This window comes from Cuculus canorus, chromosome 1 (genome assembly GCF_017976375.1).
Source record: "Cuculus canorus isolate bCucCan1 chromosome 1, bCucCan1.pri, whole genome shotgun sequence".
In the NCBI taxonomy this organism is placed as follows: Eukaryota; Metazoa; Chordata; class Aves; order Cuculiformes; family Cuculidae; genus Cuculus; species Cuculus canorus.
The window spans coordinates 140918894-140940908 of NC_071401.1; the positions used below are offsets into that span (position 1 = coordinate 140918894).

Sequence of the window (22015 nt, forward strand, 5' to 3'; positions counted from 1 at the left end):
TAATAATAAAAAGACAAAAACAACAAAGAAAACAGAATAGCAACAAAAATCCCTGCTCCTACACTGGCTACTTCCTTCTGTGCCCATACATATGCCTCCCTTTGCACTGGCAGAGGATGAGGCAGCAGCTCCACACTGTCCTGGGTGTAGCTCAAGGCATCTCCAGAATGGCTGGCCAGCCTTTCTTTTTAGGAGTGCTATTCCTGGAACTCACATTACCTGTGCCTTTAGCCAGACTCAGCACCAGCAGAGTGAAATCAACGTTGAACCGTTTTGGTACATGCAGATCAACCGAAGCAGACTGCCTGATGGATGCTATAGTCAAGAAAGTGCTTCTTTGCATCTCCCTGAAACAGTGGCATCTGGTTAAAAAAAACACATTAGTCCCACACATTTCTCCAGTGCAAAACAAAATAATGCTGCAATGAATAAGGAACAAAATGGAAGCTAATGAATTTGGGTTTGTTTGTTTGTTTGTTTGTTTTAAATCTGCATTTCCTAAATTACAGCTCCTTTGAAAACAAATGGAGAGGTGTTCAGGCGTTTCCCATGAAAGAGAAATCTAAAAAACTACCTTCCTTCCAGAAAACAGCCTTTCTATTCCAAGTGCATTTTCCAAAAGAATTTCAATCATAAGAAAATAATTAGACAATAAGCAGATCATTCTGCTATGTAGAGTAAGATAGAATTCCCTCCTTTATTTCCTTTCTTTCATATTCCTTTTTAAAAATGACAAATTAATTTGACCAAAAGAAGAGAGTGGGATGTTTTGAGTCAACATTGCGAGAAATGTAAGGAAAAGAAATACAAAAGTGCTACAGCCCCCTGAAAATTTTGTCATCTCACTGTTGTCTTAGTAAAGTACTGGATTTTTAAAGAAAAAAGCTTTCGACCCCTTCTTTCTTCTGAAAATATTTTCTTTCCTTTTTCAATTCTTTCTCAAATAACTCGAACTCTTTATTTTTCACCTCGCATTGAGGGGGTATATCAAAGTTTTACAATGAGAAGGCCATTCTATTTTACTTTGCCTGGTGTCTTTCAAAACAACAACAACAAATTCAAACTTTACCTATATAAGTCATCTAGAAAAGCAGCAGTTATTATTGTGATATCATCTGTAAGATTTGCCCTACAGCTCAATCACAAAAATACTCTGTCTCAGACCCACAAACATCTGGAGGTGTTACCATTAGCTATGTTTTGGAAAACCATATGTGTTAGTAATAGTATACCAGAAAGTTTAGTCTTCACAAAGGGGTGACATAACAAATTATGCAATGAAATCAAGTGAGGAGAAATGGTAGAATGGTAGATATTAAACACTGCGCTCCTAAAATGATCAAAACCATTAGGCACACCAGTCTGATCATTTGTCTTTTATATGAGAGGAGATCTGTGAAATAAACAACGTGATATAAATTAAGCCTCCTGCTTATATTACATATGAAGCAACTATTATAAAGAAAAAGAAAAAATAAATGCCCCAGCACTGGAAGCAAAGGGCAGAACCTTACTACAAAAATCCTGCAATTCTGTCGTGGTGGGATGACTGACTACTATGCTGTGTATTTTTGTGACATTCACTGTCTGCTGTTCTACTTGAATATACAGAAAGGTTCTTTTATTGTGAAATTACAACACCAGAAGCAAGATGTAGACATTCTGGGCATAAATAGGCAGGTGGCATCCCTAAGCCTAGGCAGACCACACATAGTCTGGTTGGTGAGCGAGAGAGTAGAAACACACAAGGAGCAGAGTTCTGGGTAAACAATCACAATGGAAGTAAGGGGGACATAGGCAGAGCAATTACTCTTGTGCAAGTTGGGAAATGGATGGCTCACTTTTCTGTTTCATGAGCAGCTGCAAGCAGTTTCATTGCACTGGAGTCAGTGATTTTATGTTCATTTTCAGTGGCGGCAGAAGTAAACTAATGTGCATGCTCTGTTAAAAGCACAAGTTATTGTCTATTTCATTCCTTGTACTTAAAAAGTGCTTGCAAAATAATCTGATGTAGTGCTTTCTTCCAGTCTGCTGTTAAGACAGTTGAGATGGGATTAGTAAATAAACCATGCTTTGGGCTGCAGAGTTTCAGATGAGCTCCTTGAAACAAGTTACTTTTCACCAGACCCTTTTCACTCTAAAATTCCAAAAATAAGGTACTTCCCACAGCAGTAAAATGCAGTTATGTCTGAGATAAGATGAAATTGCCACTAACAACAGAAATACTCCCCAAAACTTTTAGTAAAAACTGAAAAGTGACCGTAAATTTAAAAATCACTCTACTTTGATCACATCAAAAGAGGAATATCCCTATGAAGACTGCTAAAAAACCACAGATGAGTAGGTCTGTGTTATCTGTCTCTTCCACAGTAGTACAGTCCTTCTGAGCAAGTTGTCAAAAGAAGGTCAGTGATTGATATCTAATTTAACAATCTACTGAACTAGCATCTGAAGCAGCATTTGGAGTCCTGCTACTTGCACATTCAGCATGTAAAATATTTACTATAGAGATAAATCCAATATGCAGTGCTGAATTTTTACATTTGGAAGTATGTTAGTATTTTCAGAGCACTTGAACATGGGTTGTTGGTTTAGTCTATGATCCTGCTGTGGGGATTAAGATAGAGATTGGAGACAGGTATTGCACTCCCTTTATTCCTTACCAGAACAAAAATACATTTGAACCATTTTTGATGCTCAGATTTGGGTCCACAGAACCAAAGCCCACACCTTTACCACCACAGAAAAAAGGCTTACATTACTCTAAGCAACATAGTCTCCTGAAAGGCAAAAGCAAAATTTCATCACACAGCTGTTTAATCCTAGTCTGTATTTACTGTTACACAGTGTGTGTGTGTATATATACACACATACACACACTCACATTTGTATATATACACTTCTGTACAACATGTATAATTATATTTAAAATTATATAGACTTTTGATATTTATATTTAAGTGATATTTATATTTATAAGTATATATACTTCTTTATATTTATGTCATCGGTTAGTGAAGGATCTCATTGCGCTGGTACAGAAAAAACATAAAGGATACACAGTAATTTCTCTGAACAGTTCACTGCTTAAGACAGTGATTAAAATATACATAAAATGTGCAGAGTCTGAGACAGCAAGGCAGTGTAAAACAGACCATTTTTATACTTGGTACAATTGTTCTTTTCCTTTCCCCTCACTGATCTTGTTTTGCTCCATTAAATTTACCTTCTAATTTACTACGAGCATGTTAGGTCTCAACATGCAAAATGATCACAGTGAACAAGCCAAGAGAGAAGGGAAGGCGGAGAAATCCTGCTGCTGGTGTCCCACTCACCACTCATATCCCCACATCACCAAATTGCCAGAGATACTGTCAAACCCAGGCCCATGGATGCAGAAACAGAAGTACATCTGTGATGTACCAGGATGAGAAAAGGACCATAATCCTAGAGGATAAGAGCTTCATACTTTCACACACATATGCAGACATTCCAAAATTACCTTCACATCCAGAAGCAAATTAAATTCCTGTGGTAGTGCCTTTAAAACAAACCAATACTTCTCAAAGCTGGACATAGAGCTGTTTAAAGAGGCAGCAGATTGTGTGCCAGAATCCTGTGGCACCACACTCTTGCAGGCTGGTCCTTGTCATGTGTTCCAAGGGGATTGAAATTCCAATGCATGAGAGGCCTCCAGGAGGGTGAATGGGGGATGAACTCTCTAACAAAAATATATGTTTTTTTTAAAAATGCAATACTTTATTTATGAAAGTGCCTTTTGATCATTGTAAGCTCTGTTTTTAACCACTCTAGTGTCTCCTGCCAAGTATGGTTTACTGATGACACATCGTCATGGCACCAGGAATGGACTTGTTGATAAGTTAAATAATGAGACTACTTTCAGACCATTTTTATAGCTGAAAATTGTCACGGCATAAAAGAGTCATCATACAGTTATTTCACTGTGGAGAACTGTTGTTTTTCTTAGAATAACTTTGAACTCTGTAGCTTTTGGGGAAGGGGGATTTTGTTTTTCAAACAAAACTCTCCTTCCATTCTTCCCCCAAAAGCTCAGCTTCTATTAGCTGAAACAATGACAAATTAATGAAAATATATATTCAGGCAGACTGTTACGTTTAGGCAGAGCATTTACAAGTTATTAAATCCAAACAGAGATCTAAAGAGAGATGCAAAACATCACAAAAAAAAAAGTTCTAAAGGATGCAGACTGAGATTTTTAAAGCTGAGTAAAGGACTCAGCCACACAAGTCCCAGAGAAATTAATTAATTATGTGGTTGATGATCTCAGTTCATATGCCAAGTTAATTCCTGATATAACTTCATTGTCTTTAGTGGAGTTACACTGCAAATGTTTTTGACAGATAGTCAAGTATCTTCTCCAAGAATAACTTCTAAGGCAGAAGGTTTAAACATGAGTGAATGAAAGCCCTGGGCCAAGTTCTACCCTAATTTAAACCCTGTACAGAACAGCTGACTTAGAAGTGAGGGTGTAAGCAGAGAAAGGCATGAGTCTATTCTTCTTTGCTAGGACATTACATCAATTCCCTTACGTAATGCTCGTGTCTTTGAAAAACACAATGGGAATCCAAATTGCAGTTTGTCAGAGATTCCTTCCTTCTAAGCCTGCAAATTCTTTTATTTCACAAGCAGTAAGTGTTTAGGGAAGGGCCTGGAATAGTCTCAGTGGAGGACCATGAAGTTCACTGCATCAATCTGAATCTTGCCTGCTTCAAAATGCACTTCATCTTCTTTGAAAATAAGCACTGGAAATGGTCATTTTAATATGAACAGGGGAATTAGTCACCTAATTTAATCAGAAAATAATGTGTTTCAGACGTTCTCAATTTTGAATCAAAACCCACCATTCAGATTATTATATTTTTTTTTTAGTGTGTTCAGTAGTGTTTGGCTCATTATTAGTATTAGAGTTAAGCATGTCTAAATAAGGCATGCCTTTGCTAAGGTGAGAAGGAAATAATGCTCATCTCAACTCTTTCTATGGAGCATTGCTAAGGACATGGGTAAGTTTTATTGCTTTGCCCAAAGTGCCGTTTATGCCAGTGCCAGAAATCTGAGCACTACAGCTCTAAGTGCAGGGAATTCCTAATGTCCTCAATTCTGATTCTTATGCTAGCAGGAGTTATTTTACTAAAGAGTGATGTAATCAGGCAGTAAGTGAGCTCAACATAAACACAATGGCCTCACAGTAATATACCTGCTCTAAGGGAATCATTGCTGGGGCAGACAGCGCAAGCCAGCAAGCTAGTCTTTGGAGTGACAGCCCAAGCATTTGGATGCCCTTCCCAGCTCTCCTCTTATTGACTATTTTCGGTTAAATCAGATAGCGAAGTCACATACGTTGTTTTAATACTCAGCTGGATGTCAGGGGGCCATCTGCTAAGCACCTGTGAGGAGGCAAAAGTGAGGACATTTCCCATCCAACGTAGTTTGCAATAGTTATAAACAGGACAGACACTGGATCAAGAACGTCTCATATTCCCCATCTGTGAAGTGCAGCTGCTGATTGTCAGTCTTGTGAAAACGTGAGGAAGTGAAAAGCTCCATAGGATGGGCTGTGACCATTGCCGTGGAGGACAGCAGGAGTATTTTGAGGGTACTGGCCTGGCCATAATTGGGGAGGCTGAGAAGAGCCAACCCTGCAGGAAAAACAGCTCTGCACAGCCCTCAATGTGCATGCCCCCAACACTGCTACAGAGCCCATGCCTCTGAAACTGACATTTACCTGCTCACCTGGGGTTCTGCTGAGGTGGTATTTTCTTCCCTTCATCAGGCCCAAGCAAGCCTTATGCAAGTCATTTATTGCTGATGGTGCTGAGCGACCAACTCACTGGGCTTGCTGTGCTCCCCACTGAGACCTGCCAGTGAGGGAGACTAATTGCCATATGGTCCTATGCATGACAGCTGCCTCCCACCCTTCCTTTCTTTTCTTCAGCTCCCTTCTGTGATTATTTATTTCTGCATACATGCTTCCCTGCTGGAGAGACATACAACCTACACTTTCCCTCCTCACCAGAACTCACGTCTTTTATTCTTCACTTCTAATTATTCACTTCTGTAGTTCTCAATGCCTATCCTGTTTCATCCCATGTACATAGCTGTACCTCTCTTTCTCCCAGGCTCGTCACAGCTGCTGCAGTCCAGTTCTACCTTTCCTTCTTGTCACTTGTCACCTTCTCACCTCCTTGATTTAGGCTACCTTTGAAATCAGGTCTGCTCCCTCTTTTCCTTCAGAGCTGCAGCTCTCTATCACCTCAAATATTGGTACTTGCCAGACTTTCTTCCAATTCCCTTCAACACTTTGACACTCCTCGCCAGCAATTTCCATCTACAAGTACAAGATTATCACAAGTAAGTGGACCATATTTAGGCATGAAAATAGCTGTTCAAGTTCCCCTACTCTCTTTTGTCTTTTCTCTCTCTTCATTAGCTACTCCAGGTACAGGCATAGGCTCAGGGTAAAGCTCTGCAACACAGTTAGCACATCACTGCTGCTTCTTCTGAGTACAGCTGTGAAAGAAAAAAGCATTTTTAAAATCTGAACAAAAAAGAACAGGCTGTATATTTTAATGGCAATTAGAGAACCTATTGCTAGCAATTAGAGAAGAATCATGACCACATTTTTGAAACATCAAGTTGTTTAAACTATTCCAGCTGGGTAAAATGTGGGGAATTTACTTTGGCTTTATCAATCTTATGGAATCCATCTAGCTTTGTCATGTAAAAAAACTATGTAAAAGGTTTCTAGAGAAAGGTAACACAAGTGGACAAATCAAAGAATGAGAATGGTTTGAGTTAGAAAGGACCATTAAAGGTCATCAAATCATTTGAAGCTTGATGACGTGTATCCTAGAAACACCCTTCTGTCTTTCCACTAGCTATAGAGGGAGATTAGATATTTATCTAAAACTACTTCATAAGGCTAAAAGTAGGTTAAATGAATCCTATATGGAATAAAAATGATGAATTGGTGGACAAAAAGCTCGGCATGAGCCAGCAACATGTGTTTGCAGTCCAGAAAGCCAACTGTATCCTGAGCTGCATCAAAAGAAGCGTGGCCAGCAGGCTGGGAGAGATGATTCTGCCCCTCTGCTCTACTCTCATGAGATCTTACTTGGAGTACTGTACCCAACTCTGGAGTCCTTAGCACAAGAAAGACATGAACCTGTTGGAGTGGGTCTAGAGGAGCACCACATAAATTGTCAGAGGGATGGAACATCTCTCCTATGAGGAAAGGCTAAGAGAGTTGGGGTTGTTCAGCCTGGAGAAGAGAAGGCTCTGGGGAGACCTTGTAACAGCTTTTCAATACTTAACAGGGGCTTATGACAAAGATAGGGACAAACATTTTAGTAGGTCCTGTTGTGGTAGGACAAGGGGTAATGGTCTTAAACTAAATGAAGGTAGATTTTGACAGATCTAAGGAAGACATTGTTTGCAATAAGTGTACTGGAACACATTACCCAGAGAGGCTGTAGAAGCCCTATCCCTGCAAATTTTCAAGGTCGGGTTGGATAGGTTTGATATTCCTGCTTATTGCAGGGCAGTTGGACTAGATGACCTTTAAAAGGTCTCTTCCAAAATGTCCTGTGCAGACATCATCAAGGACAGAAAATAAACTACACACGTCTTCTTGTAGTATAATGGTATTCTTGACTTGAAAAAGTTACATGACTTGAAAAAAAGTTGTGACTTGAAAAGTTACTTTGGCTAAGAATTGCCACATCCACTCTGAGGGCCAAGAACAGCATTTCTGCAAAGTCTAAAAATAAATAATAATAATAAAAAAGGATTTCCTAAGGAAAATAGAAACTTAAAATAATACCAATTTAAAATTGCTTCTTGTGCAGCATCTCATTTCCGTAGGATCAACTTCTTATTACTCTTCCAAGTGCGAAGCAGAGTTAAATCTTTCTGAAAACTAAAGTTCTGTTTGTATTTTAAAAAAATAGGTTCCAATTAAGCAAAGCTTAATTAATCATACCTATTCTGTGGAGTGTTGCCTTATCCTACTATTGGATGTGGGGCATTCTCATGGCTTTAATTTGAAAAGGGTTTAAAACTGGGTTTACCTGTCAGCTTTTATTGTCTGTCTGCAAATGAAAGAAGAACCGAAAATTCCTGTAGGACTGATAAAAAGGAAAACTTTTCCTGTAGCCTAAATCAGTGCAGTCATAGGTAGTGCAGTGATATCTCTTGTTCCATTTTGGAAATGCAGAAAGGATTTTGCATAGTTGGCACTGATGAATGCTTCATTTACACCACTAGAAATTCAAGGCACTGCTACGTTTTAAATTAGAACACAATCAATATCCTGTCAAAGCTTTTATAGGTTGGTTTTAAAGGGAGTGGAGAGATAGAAAAAAATTAGATATAAGAACATAAGTAGCAAGATCTTAACCCATAAAGTGAGTCTGAAAACCAGTTATCCACTGCTCCAAAATCTAAAGCTTTATTTCTACTTCTGCAAATTCACTAATAGCATTTGTTGACCATTGGTTCAAAATATTATTGCTAATTGCTTCGAGTGACAAGTAGGCAAAATATGGAAGATAAATTGTTGCAAGGATGGCATGCCAAAATAAAGAAGGAAGCTATTTAGCTAGCTGTATTTTTACCTATCAAGGTTTAAAATTGAAAAGTTTTCAAGACTTATGTTATGTTGAACATCCCTAGTTTTGAAGCTTCAAAGCATCCAAAGCAGTGGGTTTTTTCAAAGGTCATCTGCTCATGGCACTGTAAATGAAGTTGTTTGGGCTCTTTAATGGTAGAAGCTATTGTGACGAAAAAGAAAAAAAAAATGTGGGAAAAAGTTAGATACTACCATTGAAAATCTCTTGGTATTCTTTGTCCTGCTTTGTTGAGTGAGTAAATGATTAACACTGTAAAGTGTTTTTGGTTTTGTCTTCATTTTGTTTCCCCTCTCCAGAAGTGTAAAGTGAGCCACAAACAGTGGAAAGGTCTTGACTGCCCCAATAGCAAAGCTGAATTTTGCTCACAGTTCAGGGGACCTACTACATGCCCATTCACACAGAAAAGTTTGCTGGAAAAGCTTTAAAAAACAAGTAAGTTGATGGCTTGCACATCTTACCTGGAATCTTTTTGTTCCCCCAGCTCTTGTTGTACGCTTCCTGACCAAGCGGTTCATCTGGGAGTATGACCCAACACTAGGTAGGTTGCATTTTGTTCTATATATGTGTTATGTTGTGTATAATAGTATGAGTGAAGTAATGGAAAGACATAGAGTTAAAATTCCAAGCCTCAGACAACCTTTAAATTTGCTGTAAAAAGCTTCTCTACGGTCATTTAAAGCTGGAACAAATTATTGCCTAAGATGGCAGAATAGTGAAGCAGTAACACATGAAATGCTAGAAAGCAGAATAAGTATGAGGCACATTTCTGCCCACACAGAAGTCAGTGGGAATTTTGCCATTGAAAGCAATTGCGTTAGTATTTCACTCTGAAAAGGGAGTGTGCAATCAGTTTTCTGCTTTTGCATAACTGAATCATGAGCTGCTAGAGAAAAAGATGCCTGGGATATAGATCTCAAAAATTCAAGGGGTGTAGAGGTGGGGTGGGGGACTTCTAGGTTCCTTACAGTCAGTCTGCCTACCCTTAAGTAACTTTTTTGTCTTTGTACTTTCAAACACACATTGTGTCTCACTTTTAGGGTGACCAGACAGGCACATATGTCATAAAAAGAACATCCACTTCTCCTCCACTGCTCCCACTTAGCTGTGTTGGCTCTGGCACTTTTGAAAAGCTGGCATAGATATCTCAAAAAAAACTTAAACAGTTGCTCTGAATTAGAAACCTTGCTTGAAAATTTGGGCCAAAGTTCTATTTCTTAGTATTTCTTTAGTTCTATTTCTTAGTATTTCTTTAGTTAGAATATACTTGAATGCTCTGCACCAGGGAAAATCCAGGCCAACAAGTCTAAGATGAGGCATTCACAACTTAGAAGGCATCATCAATACTTCAGGACTATGTGATTTACACGTCAAGTAAGGGGCTGGGGAATTTCCTTTTCTCCGACAATCTGTTACCATCTCCTTCCTAACTTTTCTTTGGAGGCTTAAATACGAATCGTACAGTTAAATACCTACTTCTTTGTTAAGGTTCTTTCTCTAAGGAGGTCTCACTGCAGAAATGGAGAATGCCATAAACTTGCATAGCAGAAGCAGATGAAAGTTTAATACTTTCTTGCAAGGCAGGCTTTTCAAAAAAAGCTAAGTATCCAGTATTGGACAAAGTATTTTTCCCTGGTAAGATGAAGAAATGACAGATATGAGAAGTCTTATTTTGGGAAAGCAATTCTCAGAATACCTTGAACTCAAATACATTCTTTCACCTGCTAGTATCAATATACTCAACTGTGAATTGTATGTCACCTGCCTTGTACTGCACAATGGGATGTTTAGAATAATGTTCTATTAGTATTATTAGTATTAGTACTTCATATCTCTATCACTAATACATAATTAAGAACTAAACAATAGAATGATATACATAAACTGTTTCATATCAGTATAGCCCAAGCTCATTAATTTCTTACAGGGACACTGCATGTAGAAGTATCCTTGCTGCCTTGTTTAAGCACACAAGTTGAGTTATTAGCAAGCTGCAAGATTTATTATTTTTTTGCCCCATTATGAAGGCCTCACGGCTTTTCCAGCATGGAAGACTTGATATTTGGGTTTGTTTTACAAAGGAATACACAGATTAGCCATGCCCCTCAAGAATTGAGTCATCTTCCATTTGCGGCATGGAAAGCTTTCATGCAGGCAACAGTCCTATCTCACTATAAGCAAAAATAAATATCTTCTGACTTACTGGATTCAACATTCTCTCTCAGTTTAGAGAATAACAGCTTATATTATCTGTTACAGTCTTTGTGAAGCTAAGTTAAATTGCTCAGAGGAAAAGGTTTGAGAAATTAAAAAACTGATCAAGTATTGTCAGTAAGTAATTCCTTAATCACTGTAATTCTGGTGGAAGCTGTCCACCAGTGACTTTTTTAAAGTATTCTTTCTTCAAACTATGGATCATAACAGGATTCAAAAGAGGCTCTGAAGTGTTAGAAAAAACAAAAAAACTGGAATTCTAGCCACAATTCAGGCTTTTAGAACTCAGAAAGGGGCTGACTGTATCTTCAAAAGCTTTTAGAAACAGTGCTTGAAAGAATGCATTTCTGTCTTTATCATGATCATCCTGCAGTGATTTAGTGTCCAGTTTCCTGTAAACATCACTAAGCTGAATTTACTGAGAATTTATAGCAGAATAGGTTTATTCCTTCTTAGCAGTCTACCCAACTGGCTTTTGGGTAGGAAGAAGGGTATCTACATGTTCCACCAAAAAAAAAAGTTTAAGTTGTGTTAGTGAGACCCATTTGCCCTGTGCAGAGTATAAGCAGCTTTGTCAAGTAATTTTGAAAGGACAGGAGAAAACAGACGCAAACTGTCTAGCTACTAAGCAATAGGAAGTTTTGCCAAAAATCACTGGGGCAGTGACAAATATGTCATATTTGTAATTTATTTCTTGTATTAAGTTTTCAGTCACACATTAGCCATCTGATGCAAGGAATCACCAGATAACTCCTGGTTTTAGGAAAGCTTTCACCAAGCTATATAAGGCCTGATGGAAATTCAATGTTATCCTAAACTAAGCATCAGAGTAAAAAGCCTTGTCCTCTTAATTCAAGGGTGGCACATTTTAACTGAAAAGGAAAAAACACACCTTATAAATATTCTCTACTACTCTAACCTGCCAGAAGAAAAGGCAGGACCATATTTTTAGCAACATCTGGATATAGTGCTGTATCTCCAGGAGCCAAATTACAAACCACAAAATAACATTTTCTGGCAGGAGCAGCATCACTGAATCTTGCAGGCTTTGGCACATGGGGCTGCTGCTGAAGTCAGGGCCACCGAGGCAGCTAGGCTCAGGGAGAGCTTGCAGCCTGCAAGCAGCCTCCCTCGCAGCATCACTGCTGCAGCTGGTCCTCCTGGGGTTCCACCGTCTCACTGCTGCCATAAAACCAGAAGGATATGAACGCCTAACACCTGCGAGCCAGCATCATCTCAGGGATGGACATACTGTATGGGGATGAGCTTCAAGGCTGTAGTACAAAGACCTTTATTTGGCCAGCTACCCTCTGTGGCTAAACTCTTGGCCTGAATGCAGGACTCCCATGGACCTCAGTGACCCAAGGATTCACATCATAATTTTCAAGGCTACTGTAAATAGCTTTTCTCCTCAGTATCAGTGAATAGGAATAAAAGTCTGGATCTCTTCAAATTCCTCAATAAGCTAGTGACTGTACTCAGAATTTAGGATGCCTTTGCATGACCTTAAAGATGGATAGATATTGTGGTTTGCCATCAAACAAGTGATATTTAATTGCTTTTAAAACTGTAGATGCTGAATCAGAGTAAGTCATCAAGGGAACTGGTAAATTGATTTTTTCGTGGTAGACACAAAAGGAGGAGGAAGCCAAAAGAGTCATCACAGCACCAGACAAACAGCACTGATGTCTGCAGAATACTTCATGGGCAACAGCAAATTGCCTGCCTCCATAAGCCATGACATGCAGGGAGAATGATGAAAGAAGATAATTCACCATAGCTGTGGCTAAGTGGGTGCTTTTTACAATGACTTTTGCAGTATTTCTCCAATAGCATATTATTTTCTACCATAATCGGGACAATTTGCTTAACTAGCAACAGAGGTGAGATATCTGAGAATTAAAAAAAGAGGGGATTATGAGCTGAGCTGTGCCATTTGTTCTGAATTAGCATTTTTAGGTACAGTTGGGACAATTAGGTGCTTTCTGAAGTGCAATGACTTAAAACATCCATTTTGCTGTATAGGGGAAAAAAACAAAGAAATAAAATCCCATGGAAGCACAGGAGACAAGTTCCTAAGCTCTTTTCTTGTTGCTTTGTTTTTTTTTTTCACTGATTTGTTGCCCACAGTCTCTGCTGATTTGTTTCACCTATAAAATCCTTCTTCTCACAGAAGGGTTGTAAATCCTTTAGGAAACTGGTACTTATGATGACTCACATATCAAAGGTGCACAGAAACACCAAGCATTTCTCCAAAGGCTGACTTTTAAACAGAAGTCTAGTTACAAAATCAGAGCAACCAAGGAGATAATATTTTTGTTGACCTTTCTAAATTCTCTTGGCTTTCTCATACTATCCCTAGATGTCTTTCTCTAGCTCTTCGCAGATTTCATACAGTTTTGCTAATCCTCTGAAAGGAAAACTGTCTCTGAGCAGATAATCAGCAGAGTTGCTTGATAGATGGGCCATCCATGAAGGCAAAGAGAGACAGAAAGCATAGGAGTTTATTTAATTGGAATGGAATAGAGTAAAGCTTATTCATTACTTCAAAAGAGCAGAGATAACCACAAAGAAACGTGAGTCTTAAGAAAAATTATGATTTTACTGCCACTATTAGATTAATAGTGACATTTTAAAAGAGTATTTCTTCCAACTACATCACAATTTCTTTAAGTCACTCAGGTTTTTGTTCATGTTTTTTCTACTGGGAGGGGAAAAAAAAAACCTGAGTTGATATTTCTATAAAGTCCTATCTAATGTAACATGCAAACAGTCTATAAGACATCATCAAATATGGGTAAAATGCGTAGGTAACAGTAGAGTAGCAAAGATAAGGTGGTACATATTGCTGTCCTGCTAGCTTATGAAAAGCCCATGATAACACCGTTCTTCTCCAGCGCAACTTGAAACAGCCAAAGGACTGCAGAAAGATACACTAGGTAAACAAGTGCTTGAAGAAAGGAGACAGACACCTCTATTAGTGCCCTGAATTATCTCACAGTAGACAACTTCATCTCCTGTAGATCAGCCCATGACTTATAAATTCTACTGCTGTGGCAAGAACAGCAGAAATCACATTGTGAAGATATTACTTACATTGGCAAGAAGGTTTTTCCCATTGGCAAGCTTATTGCAAGGAAGATTATTTTTACATTAGAAGGGTAGGTTTGCCTGTATAACCACATATGTAGCTGGGGACTCTTTTAGCAAAATGGTATCATTCAGAGACCACAAGGGAAATTTGAAGATAGCATTCATAGTGTAATTAACATTACAACCCTAGCAAATATTGATACCCTGGGGTTTTTTTCTGCCCCTGGTACATATCTATACAGACAGCAGGAAGAGAGCAGATTGAGAATGTATCCAAACTAGCTTCCATCAAAATGATTGATAACCAGAAACTGCTTAGCCAAGCCCTCACTACAAATAATTTACTTTAGCAAGAGAAGATATAAGAATTATCTTTCTGGGCTGATTTTGTGCCATAAAGCCACGAAATCAATACAAATACAGTTCTCGGGGACTGTCTTTGCTATGTGGTTTGTTCAGCTAACACATTATCTGGATGGCTAGAATACCATCTGAATACAAACTTTTGGTCTCCAGACCACATCTTGTATTCTTGCTTTCACTGCTGCAGATTTCTTTGTATATTGTAAATTTCTATTTTTCTTGACTTGGGGCTCACTCAGCAAGTTTGTCTTAACACTTCTGAATGTTTATTGCCTGCCTTTACCATAAAATTACTAACTCCCAGCAGTACAGCTGAGAGAGGAGCTGCCCAGACAGCAAACAGAAATTTTAGCAATGGGACTCATACTAAAATAAGTGTTAATACATCATTAACTGGTGGTCCCTACAGCCCTAGGTTGCAAAGACTGACAGACCAGCAGCCCCAGGAGGAAGGCAGCCTGAGGAAAATTACCCTCCCAGCCGTCTCTTCCTCCTTGCTGCAGAAAAGGATATAGTGCAGTCTGCACAGTGCTGTAGGCAAGATCATTGACATGCTCACAATTAAAAATAACTATTTTTCATAGTGAGCAAAAGAGGAAAGAGTTCTGCCGTCATCTTGCCAAACTTTGCCTTCTGCATATTTCATCTGAACACCCGTGTTGATGAGTGCAGCCTCTCCAAGCACAAGCTAGGAATAACATATGTGGTCCAGCACAGGCTTTCAGCCAAAGAGAGATGTAATGGTAACCAAGCATTTGGGGCTAGGAGGAATGTCTGCCAGCCTGTGTTTCAAGGAGTTCTGTGATAAATGTGTAGACACATAATAAATTGCTGGGAAATAGCCTTATTTTCAAGCCCAAATCAAGCTATTAGTATCCTCAATTTTTATTAACAGAATTACTCATTCCTTCTGCCTCAATGCTTAAGGGATTGAGTCTGCAGTAGTCCAGACTGTGCTTTGCTAGGTATCTTCTGGGCTTCTACTTTTCCCCACTTGAAAACAGAAGAAACATTAATTTGATATATATTTAATACGCTATAATATTTTTACTGTGTTCCTCAGTAGCAGGAATTTATATTGAATGTATTATGGCAATAAGCCATGAAAGTATTCCTGATTTGCCTGAGGTGTTCATAAGAAAATGGACTGGCATGGCCTAGAGCACCTTAAACCCCCCAACACTGGCTCCTAGAATGCTCAACAAAGACTTGAAATGATGAAATTGTAATTGAGAACAGCAGAAGAAGATGCTTAAAATAACATGGAAAGCAGTTAGCTGAAAACGTGAGTTGTTTTCTTTCACATAAGTCTCAAGATGAGGATATTGCTGATGCCAGTAATAAAAATATTGCTTTTTTATGGTGTCTCGACAAACAGTACAAGTCAGAAATGGCAGTGGCTGCTCTTGCTGTAGGTACAGCTGCAAGATATTTTGCCCCTACTTTTCTTGTACATGGTATTCTGAAATGTTCTCCAGATGAGCAGGAATTTCCAGTGCTTGCTTTTGCACCTTCAGGAGAGCAGACTTTTGTTTTGATTGTTTTAGGTGTGAGAAAAGTCTCACTGGTTAGTTCTCATTTATATTGGCAGGAATAAAGTGAAACTTACAGCTTCGCTAGCAAAGATTTCTTGCTACAATCAAACAGAAAAGTGTAGCAAAATATGGTTTATTTAGATTTAAACTTGTCATGTGCGTATTTCCCACCAGAAACAAATGCCTCTGCTTAGTGTTAGGTGGGAAAGTTAAATCAGAAAATTAAACAAAAAAACCCAAATAAACAAAACACAGTTAAAACCTTGACGCTTACTCCCTACTAGTTAGCACGGCTCTGGCTTTGTTGATTTTGTTTTAGAAATTGTTTTAGCATGCCTTAATGAATGCAATTCCCAAGTATCTGTACACAGTTTCTCTGCTTATTGAAGCAAGATCTGAATAAGGAAAGAACCTAAGGGGGGGGGGGGGAATGTAATGCTACTCCCCTTCTCCTTAAAAGAAACCCAGTCTTCACACACAGAGGAGAAAAATGACATACAGCAGAAGGTAAAAAAATAGACATACTTCCCATTAAATTTAGAGATGTCTTCAAGAAAACTGTATTCTAAGGTTTCTTTCTGGAGGCCAGAATATATTATTTATTGAAAATATCAACAAAAAAATGCTTATCTATAGACTAGTTTTATATCTCCCACCTATTCTACCTAAAGAGCAAATTTTAGGAAGGCATCAAATCCTTTCATGCCAAGATGAGAACTTCGTAGTCTAGTGGGGCTATGCATATGATAGCCATTTATTTTCCTTTCTATTTTTTATAAAAAGGAAAATACGATAAAACTAACGTTTCTTACTGGGCATCAGGCCTAATGAAACCTCATTTCTTCTGAATTTGTTCTCCGTATTTCATGCTGCAGCAGCTTGTTTCTTTGCACATGTCCCTGTGCTCCACAGAGCATCCTGTGTTTCCCATGAGTCCCCACACTGCGTAAAGCTGCTTCTAAGGTCTTCTATTAGTAATCTTTGCCTATCTGCATGGGTCAGGAACAACCCCGCAGCTTGGCTTCTGTAAAGGCACATCTGTTCACTGCCCAGAGTAGAAACCGGGACTTCCTCCCTGTGCTTCTGCAGCGGTATTAATAAGGTCTCTGCTTTCCACCCAACCCTGATTTTAATAAAACTTTGAGGATGGATGCACTTGAGAGCTTCACCTTGGACTGAAAACAGCGAGTAAAAGCAGCTTCACAAGCTAGGTCTCATTCGCTGGCTGCAGTGCCTCGCACTTGACTTTTTTTGCGCTCAGCTTGAATCCGATTAGTTTGGGAATACCTGCTGTACTACAGTCACAACTCTGATGACAGTAAATGTAGCCTTGTAGAAGGCAGCCAAGAAAAGCCAAAAAACCCTCCTTTGCTCATCACCATATCAATTCCAAAAGCAACACTCGCAACAGCAGACTGCATGTGAAGCAGGCTACAGTCTGTGGAGCTGAATTAACTATCACTCCAAGCAAATATCTTCTTCTTTCATACAAGTTTTGGTTTAAAAATCTGTGGCTGGATGTGGAAGTTTGTGTAGTATGATAGTTGTACATACAAAGCACATTACAGGTACAGTACAACCTAGAGCATTTCTCTCTGTATTTCCTGACTCTTGGAGTTACACATATGGAGACATAACATTGAAGAGTCCTAGTCCAATTATCAGAGCTATCAGAGCCAGAGTTTCCTTTCATTAACCTTTTTTTTAATATTATTTATTATTTTACACATGATAATAATGATAGTAATAACAATGCATGGCATATCATTTGATGGTATTAGTGTTAAGTAATAAATAATCCAACTATGCTTGTTTTGGCATCTGCAGCATCAGTTAATAAAGACACATATGGGGATATACTGCATTAGCATTAGAAATATGTTCTAAATTTATGTTCTAAACAACACGGGCAGAGTTGTGGTTCCTGTAAAATCACCGACCATTGCAGAATAAAAACCGTCCTGTAAACTAAATAATGGGTGAACTAAATAACAGCCATATGTAAGCAAGAAAAAAATACATTCAGCTGAGTTTTGAGAAGAGCTGGAGTCAGGGGAGGAAGAAGACGGGAGAGACTTTTCTGGGTCAGGAACATACGTTCAGCTTACAGGGACATTCTAAAAGCTGAAAGGTTCCTGAAGCAGCAAGAAAATGCAGAGGGAGACAGATTTCAAAATGCAGGCTAAAAGAAGGCCCTGGAGAAGATATCAAATAACATCAGGGTTAGTAATGCAGGTAAACTCTTTTCCCAATGGGCTCTTAAAGTCACTGCTCAAATGTAATACAGACAGGTGTCATCCTGCTGGATATCAAACACTTTTGGAGTCTAAATGAGCAAGGAGTTTATTAAATAATAAAAAAAAGGAACCTGTATTATTCAATCAGAACTAATTATGGGAAAATTCAGTCTTTTGAACATACTCCTGTGTTGCCATCAAACAAGACTTTAACAATAACTTTGAAATTCTTGCCTATTAACTGTAGGGTTTTTGGTCTGGAAAATCTGGAAATAATATTAATTATATTATTGATATAATTAAAAATATAATTATTACACAAATACTCTTTCTCTAGGTTTCTTACAGTTGTCAGATCCAACTGGATAAAAGCTAACACAAGACCAGAGTTTCTTACAGAAGTTTTACTTCTCCTTGTTTTAACTTTTCTTGACAAAAATGAAGTAAAATGGAAACAGAATTTGTATCCCTCTGCACATGAAAGGAAACAAAAGAGACCAGGCTGTTCCTTAAATTTACATGTGAAATGGTGTATGTCATTGCTCCGTCTCAGCTGATGTACCTACTCCTACTTACAAGAGTTTTCCTGAAAGCAATAAACCCCTCAGATGCCTGTATTTCCTCCCTTCCAGAGCTGTGACATATCCCCAATATATATTCCCTAAATAAACAAGTACCGAAAACAGCTTTTTACACCACTGCAGCTTTTTACATCATTTCAAATACAAACCAAGATTTAGCAATAACTTCTCAGGTAATAGTTTTTCTCTTGGAAATATAATCTTCTTGAGCAGATATATGCAAGGGATTGGGATAGTCCTGGTCAAATAGGTTTGATAAATAACAAGCTAAGTACTTACTTAAAACTCTATTAAATATGTCACAATAGGCATAGCACAATGGTGTGATATAGTCAGGCTGTGACTGAACACCATATTCATGGGCAGTCTGGGGATCATGGCCTTCAAAGTTTTCTCTGTATATAGGTTTAGCAGCTTTTTTCTCCATTCTTTCCTTTAAATTGCATTAGTCAGAAGAATGGGGTGATTTGTAACATGCTTATAACAGAGAATCCCAGGGGAGTAGTTTGTTTGTTTTCTTTCCCCTTCCCCACAAAAAAAAAATCATTCTTTCTGTAACTGTTCAGCAGCTGTGGCAATTTGAAAATGTTATCCAGTTCCTGTTAATGAATTATTGTGGAAATATATTATAGACTTCAAACCAACTGCTGCCATTTTCCAACATGTTTCTTGAGCCTTTTGACAGCTCTAAATTTCCTGGAATAAACTTAAATTTTTCAAATCATAGGACTGTGAGAATCAAGAATGCTTTGCACAGCAGGTGTGGTGGAGGACTTATAAGTGGTGCAGTTTTATAACTAAGTGGTACCCTGAAATCTGGCACCAGCTTTCAAAGCTACACACACTCAGCACCACCTTTGATCTTGTCATTGGGAATATGAATAGAAGCATAGCACACCCCCAAACCAAAAGGAATGAGTCAGACTTATTTACTGGTGTTGATGCACCAAATATGACTATTTCCATAGTGCTAGTGGCATCAGACACACCATGGCTCAGTCAGCAGCAGCAGCTCCCTAACCCTACTTTGACGCTAACAGTTTTGACACTGAGTCTATGAAGACTAAAACACAGCTCTGAGGATTCTTTTCTATCTACAGGGTTTTACCTGTACACCTATAAATATAATATATAGGCATCACCTGGTGTAAATGACAATATGAAGCTCAGAAAGTTGCCTGTAGTCACCTTGAGAGTCACTGGTACTCCTTCTGCTTGACTGTGATGATGCGAGCATAAGAATTCTAAGTGATTTTACAGTGTGATTTATCCAAAGAGAGAAATTAGACAAGCTTTATCCAGCACCTGTTTTACTTCACCAGCTCTTGTAGGAGTCAAGGGTGCTTAGCTGAGACACAGACAATGGCATTGTCAGCAGTTTCATTGAGGGGTTGCACAGGTATCTAAAGTCATCTAATTCTCTCTCTAGCTGCATGTCTCAAGAAATAGTGCCGTGGGGAAAATGACATTAACGAGTTGTAAAGCAAGGCAATGCACTTGTGAAGTATCATGGGACCGATGTGAACACACAACTTCAGGGCTTGTAACTCACAAGTCAACCACATTCTTCAAATGTTTCTGTTTCCTTGAAGGAAAAGCCACATCTGTGATTACACCAAAAAATGCTTTAAACACACAGCTGTTTTACACTCCTCACTAAGTTCACCCAGCTACCGTACATTCCAAAGCACAGGAACAGGCACACATTTACTAAGATGTATTTACACTAATCTGACCCCAAATCGCTGCTACTCATCCAAGATCAAATTCCACCCCAACATAAGCAGCCAAAGTGAGTTAAACTTGTAATATTAAAGTACCGCCAGAGTCCTAGTTTGAGAACTCAAGTATGATTTAAGAATCATTCTGCTTTCTACAGCAAGCACAGGTCTGCTTGAGATTTCTTCTGCAAGTGCTGTATGCCTTACCATACTCTGCCTCCTAGGAATGACATTTCACAGATATGCTGCAAACATGGTTGGATGAGCACTTGTCTCAAGCTGTGTGGACTAATTTTCAACAGCTACTTGTCAAGAGGGCCAGGTGGTTGAAAGCATTTAAGCATTGCAAGGCCTAAACAAGTAATGAGCTAATCACATTACTCTCTCAGAGAGCTATCTCTCTGACAGTGCTTTCTTCCAAAAGAAACAAAGCATAAATTCCTAAATGACCTTGGACATGGAGTGCTGCACAGGGGATCCCAACCTAGCACTGAACATTTTAACCACTGAAATAACTTGTTGAAGGTGCATCACTGCAGCTTCCACACCAAACTAGAGTTCCTGCCATTTCTACATTCCCCTGGGGGAATTGCTGCAGCTAGGAGGACGTACAGAAGGGACAGATAAGACATACCACTGAGAGACCTAAAGGTATCTTACTGTGCTGTGGAGGTATAGCCTCAGGATCACAAAGAAAGAACGCCAACTCCTTCAATAGCCTTGCAATACTAAACAGAAGGGGTATTTACAGCCTTTAAAAAAACTAGACTTCATTGCCTGCAACCCTACAGCAAGATTACTTGCCATCTGCCTAATTAAATTGACCATTTGTCCCTATTAGAGACAGTTGTGCTACTTAAAGTAGTTAAGGTGGCATAGGAGGAGAGTGACATTTTTGTTTTGGGAAGAGAGTGTTTGCAGCACTGACAGCGTTGAAACATTCGTCACTATGAAGACGTGACATTCTTAAGGCTGTAACAAAAAAAGGCATTCACCAAACACAAGTCCTTTCAGAAGTACAAATTCAAGAAATGTGTTTTCTTAAAGATATCCGTCATTCCTGTTGAGATTTGCACCAAATAAAAGAATTGTGTCTCTGACAACATTCATAGTCACTGATCAGTTTTACAGCATACACATTTGCCTTTTGATATAGGACATCTGTGAGCTAGCAACAGTAATAAATCTGAATGTTAGCACAGATAATTTTCCAAGTTTTAGGTCAAATGCTATCAAACTTAACTTATCAGCTCATTAAGATAAAACAAGACCTTTTGTCATTAGGTTTCTGATTAGTTGCCTGGTTCCAGAACCTCAGACCCAGTAAATAGGTTTCATTTTTTCCCTGTAGGGTAGTGTGAATGCTTAATGCCCACTGGTTATTGTTGTAAATCATACACAGCAAAATCACTGCTTGAGCTTTTGCTAGAACAGGAGAATGTGATGATTTCAGCATGTTTCAAAGAGACATTCTGAAAATAACTAACTGTTCTGTAATTTTATCACGGTACAAGGCCAGAGGTTAGTGGTTAGGTTCCAGGACTTGCAACCATACTGGTTTTGATCTTGTCAGACTTCAGGCTATGCAGTGACAGGCTTCTAAGT

The 22015-nt window shown here is 38.7% G+C and overlaps 1 protein-coding gene across 1 annotated transcript in view; it reads left to right on the forward strand.

Moving 5' to 3' along the window:
- The window catches only part of RERG (RAS like estrogen regulated growth inhibitor), a 112638-nt gene that overhangs the window by 84791 nt on the left and 5832 nt on the right, over positions 1 to 22015 (forward strand). The window contains exon 3 of the mRNA XM_054056481.1: positions 9151 to 9207. Coding sequence (XP_053912456.1) covers positions 9151 to 9207 — 57 coding nt within the window. The remainder of the gene's footprint in view (positions 1 to 9150; positions 9208 to 22015) is intronic.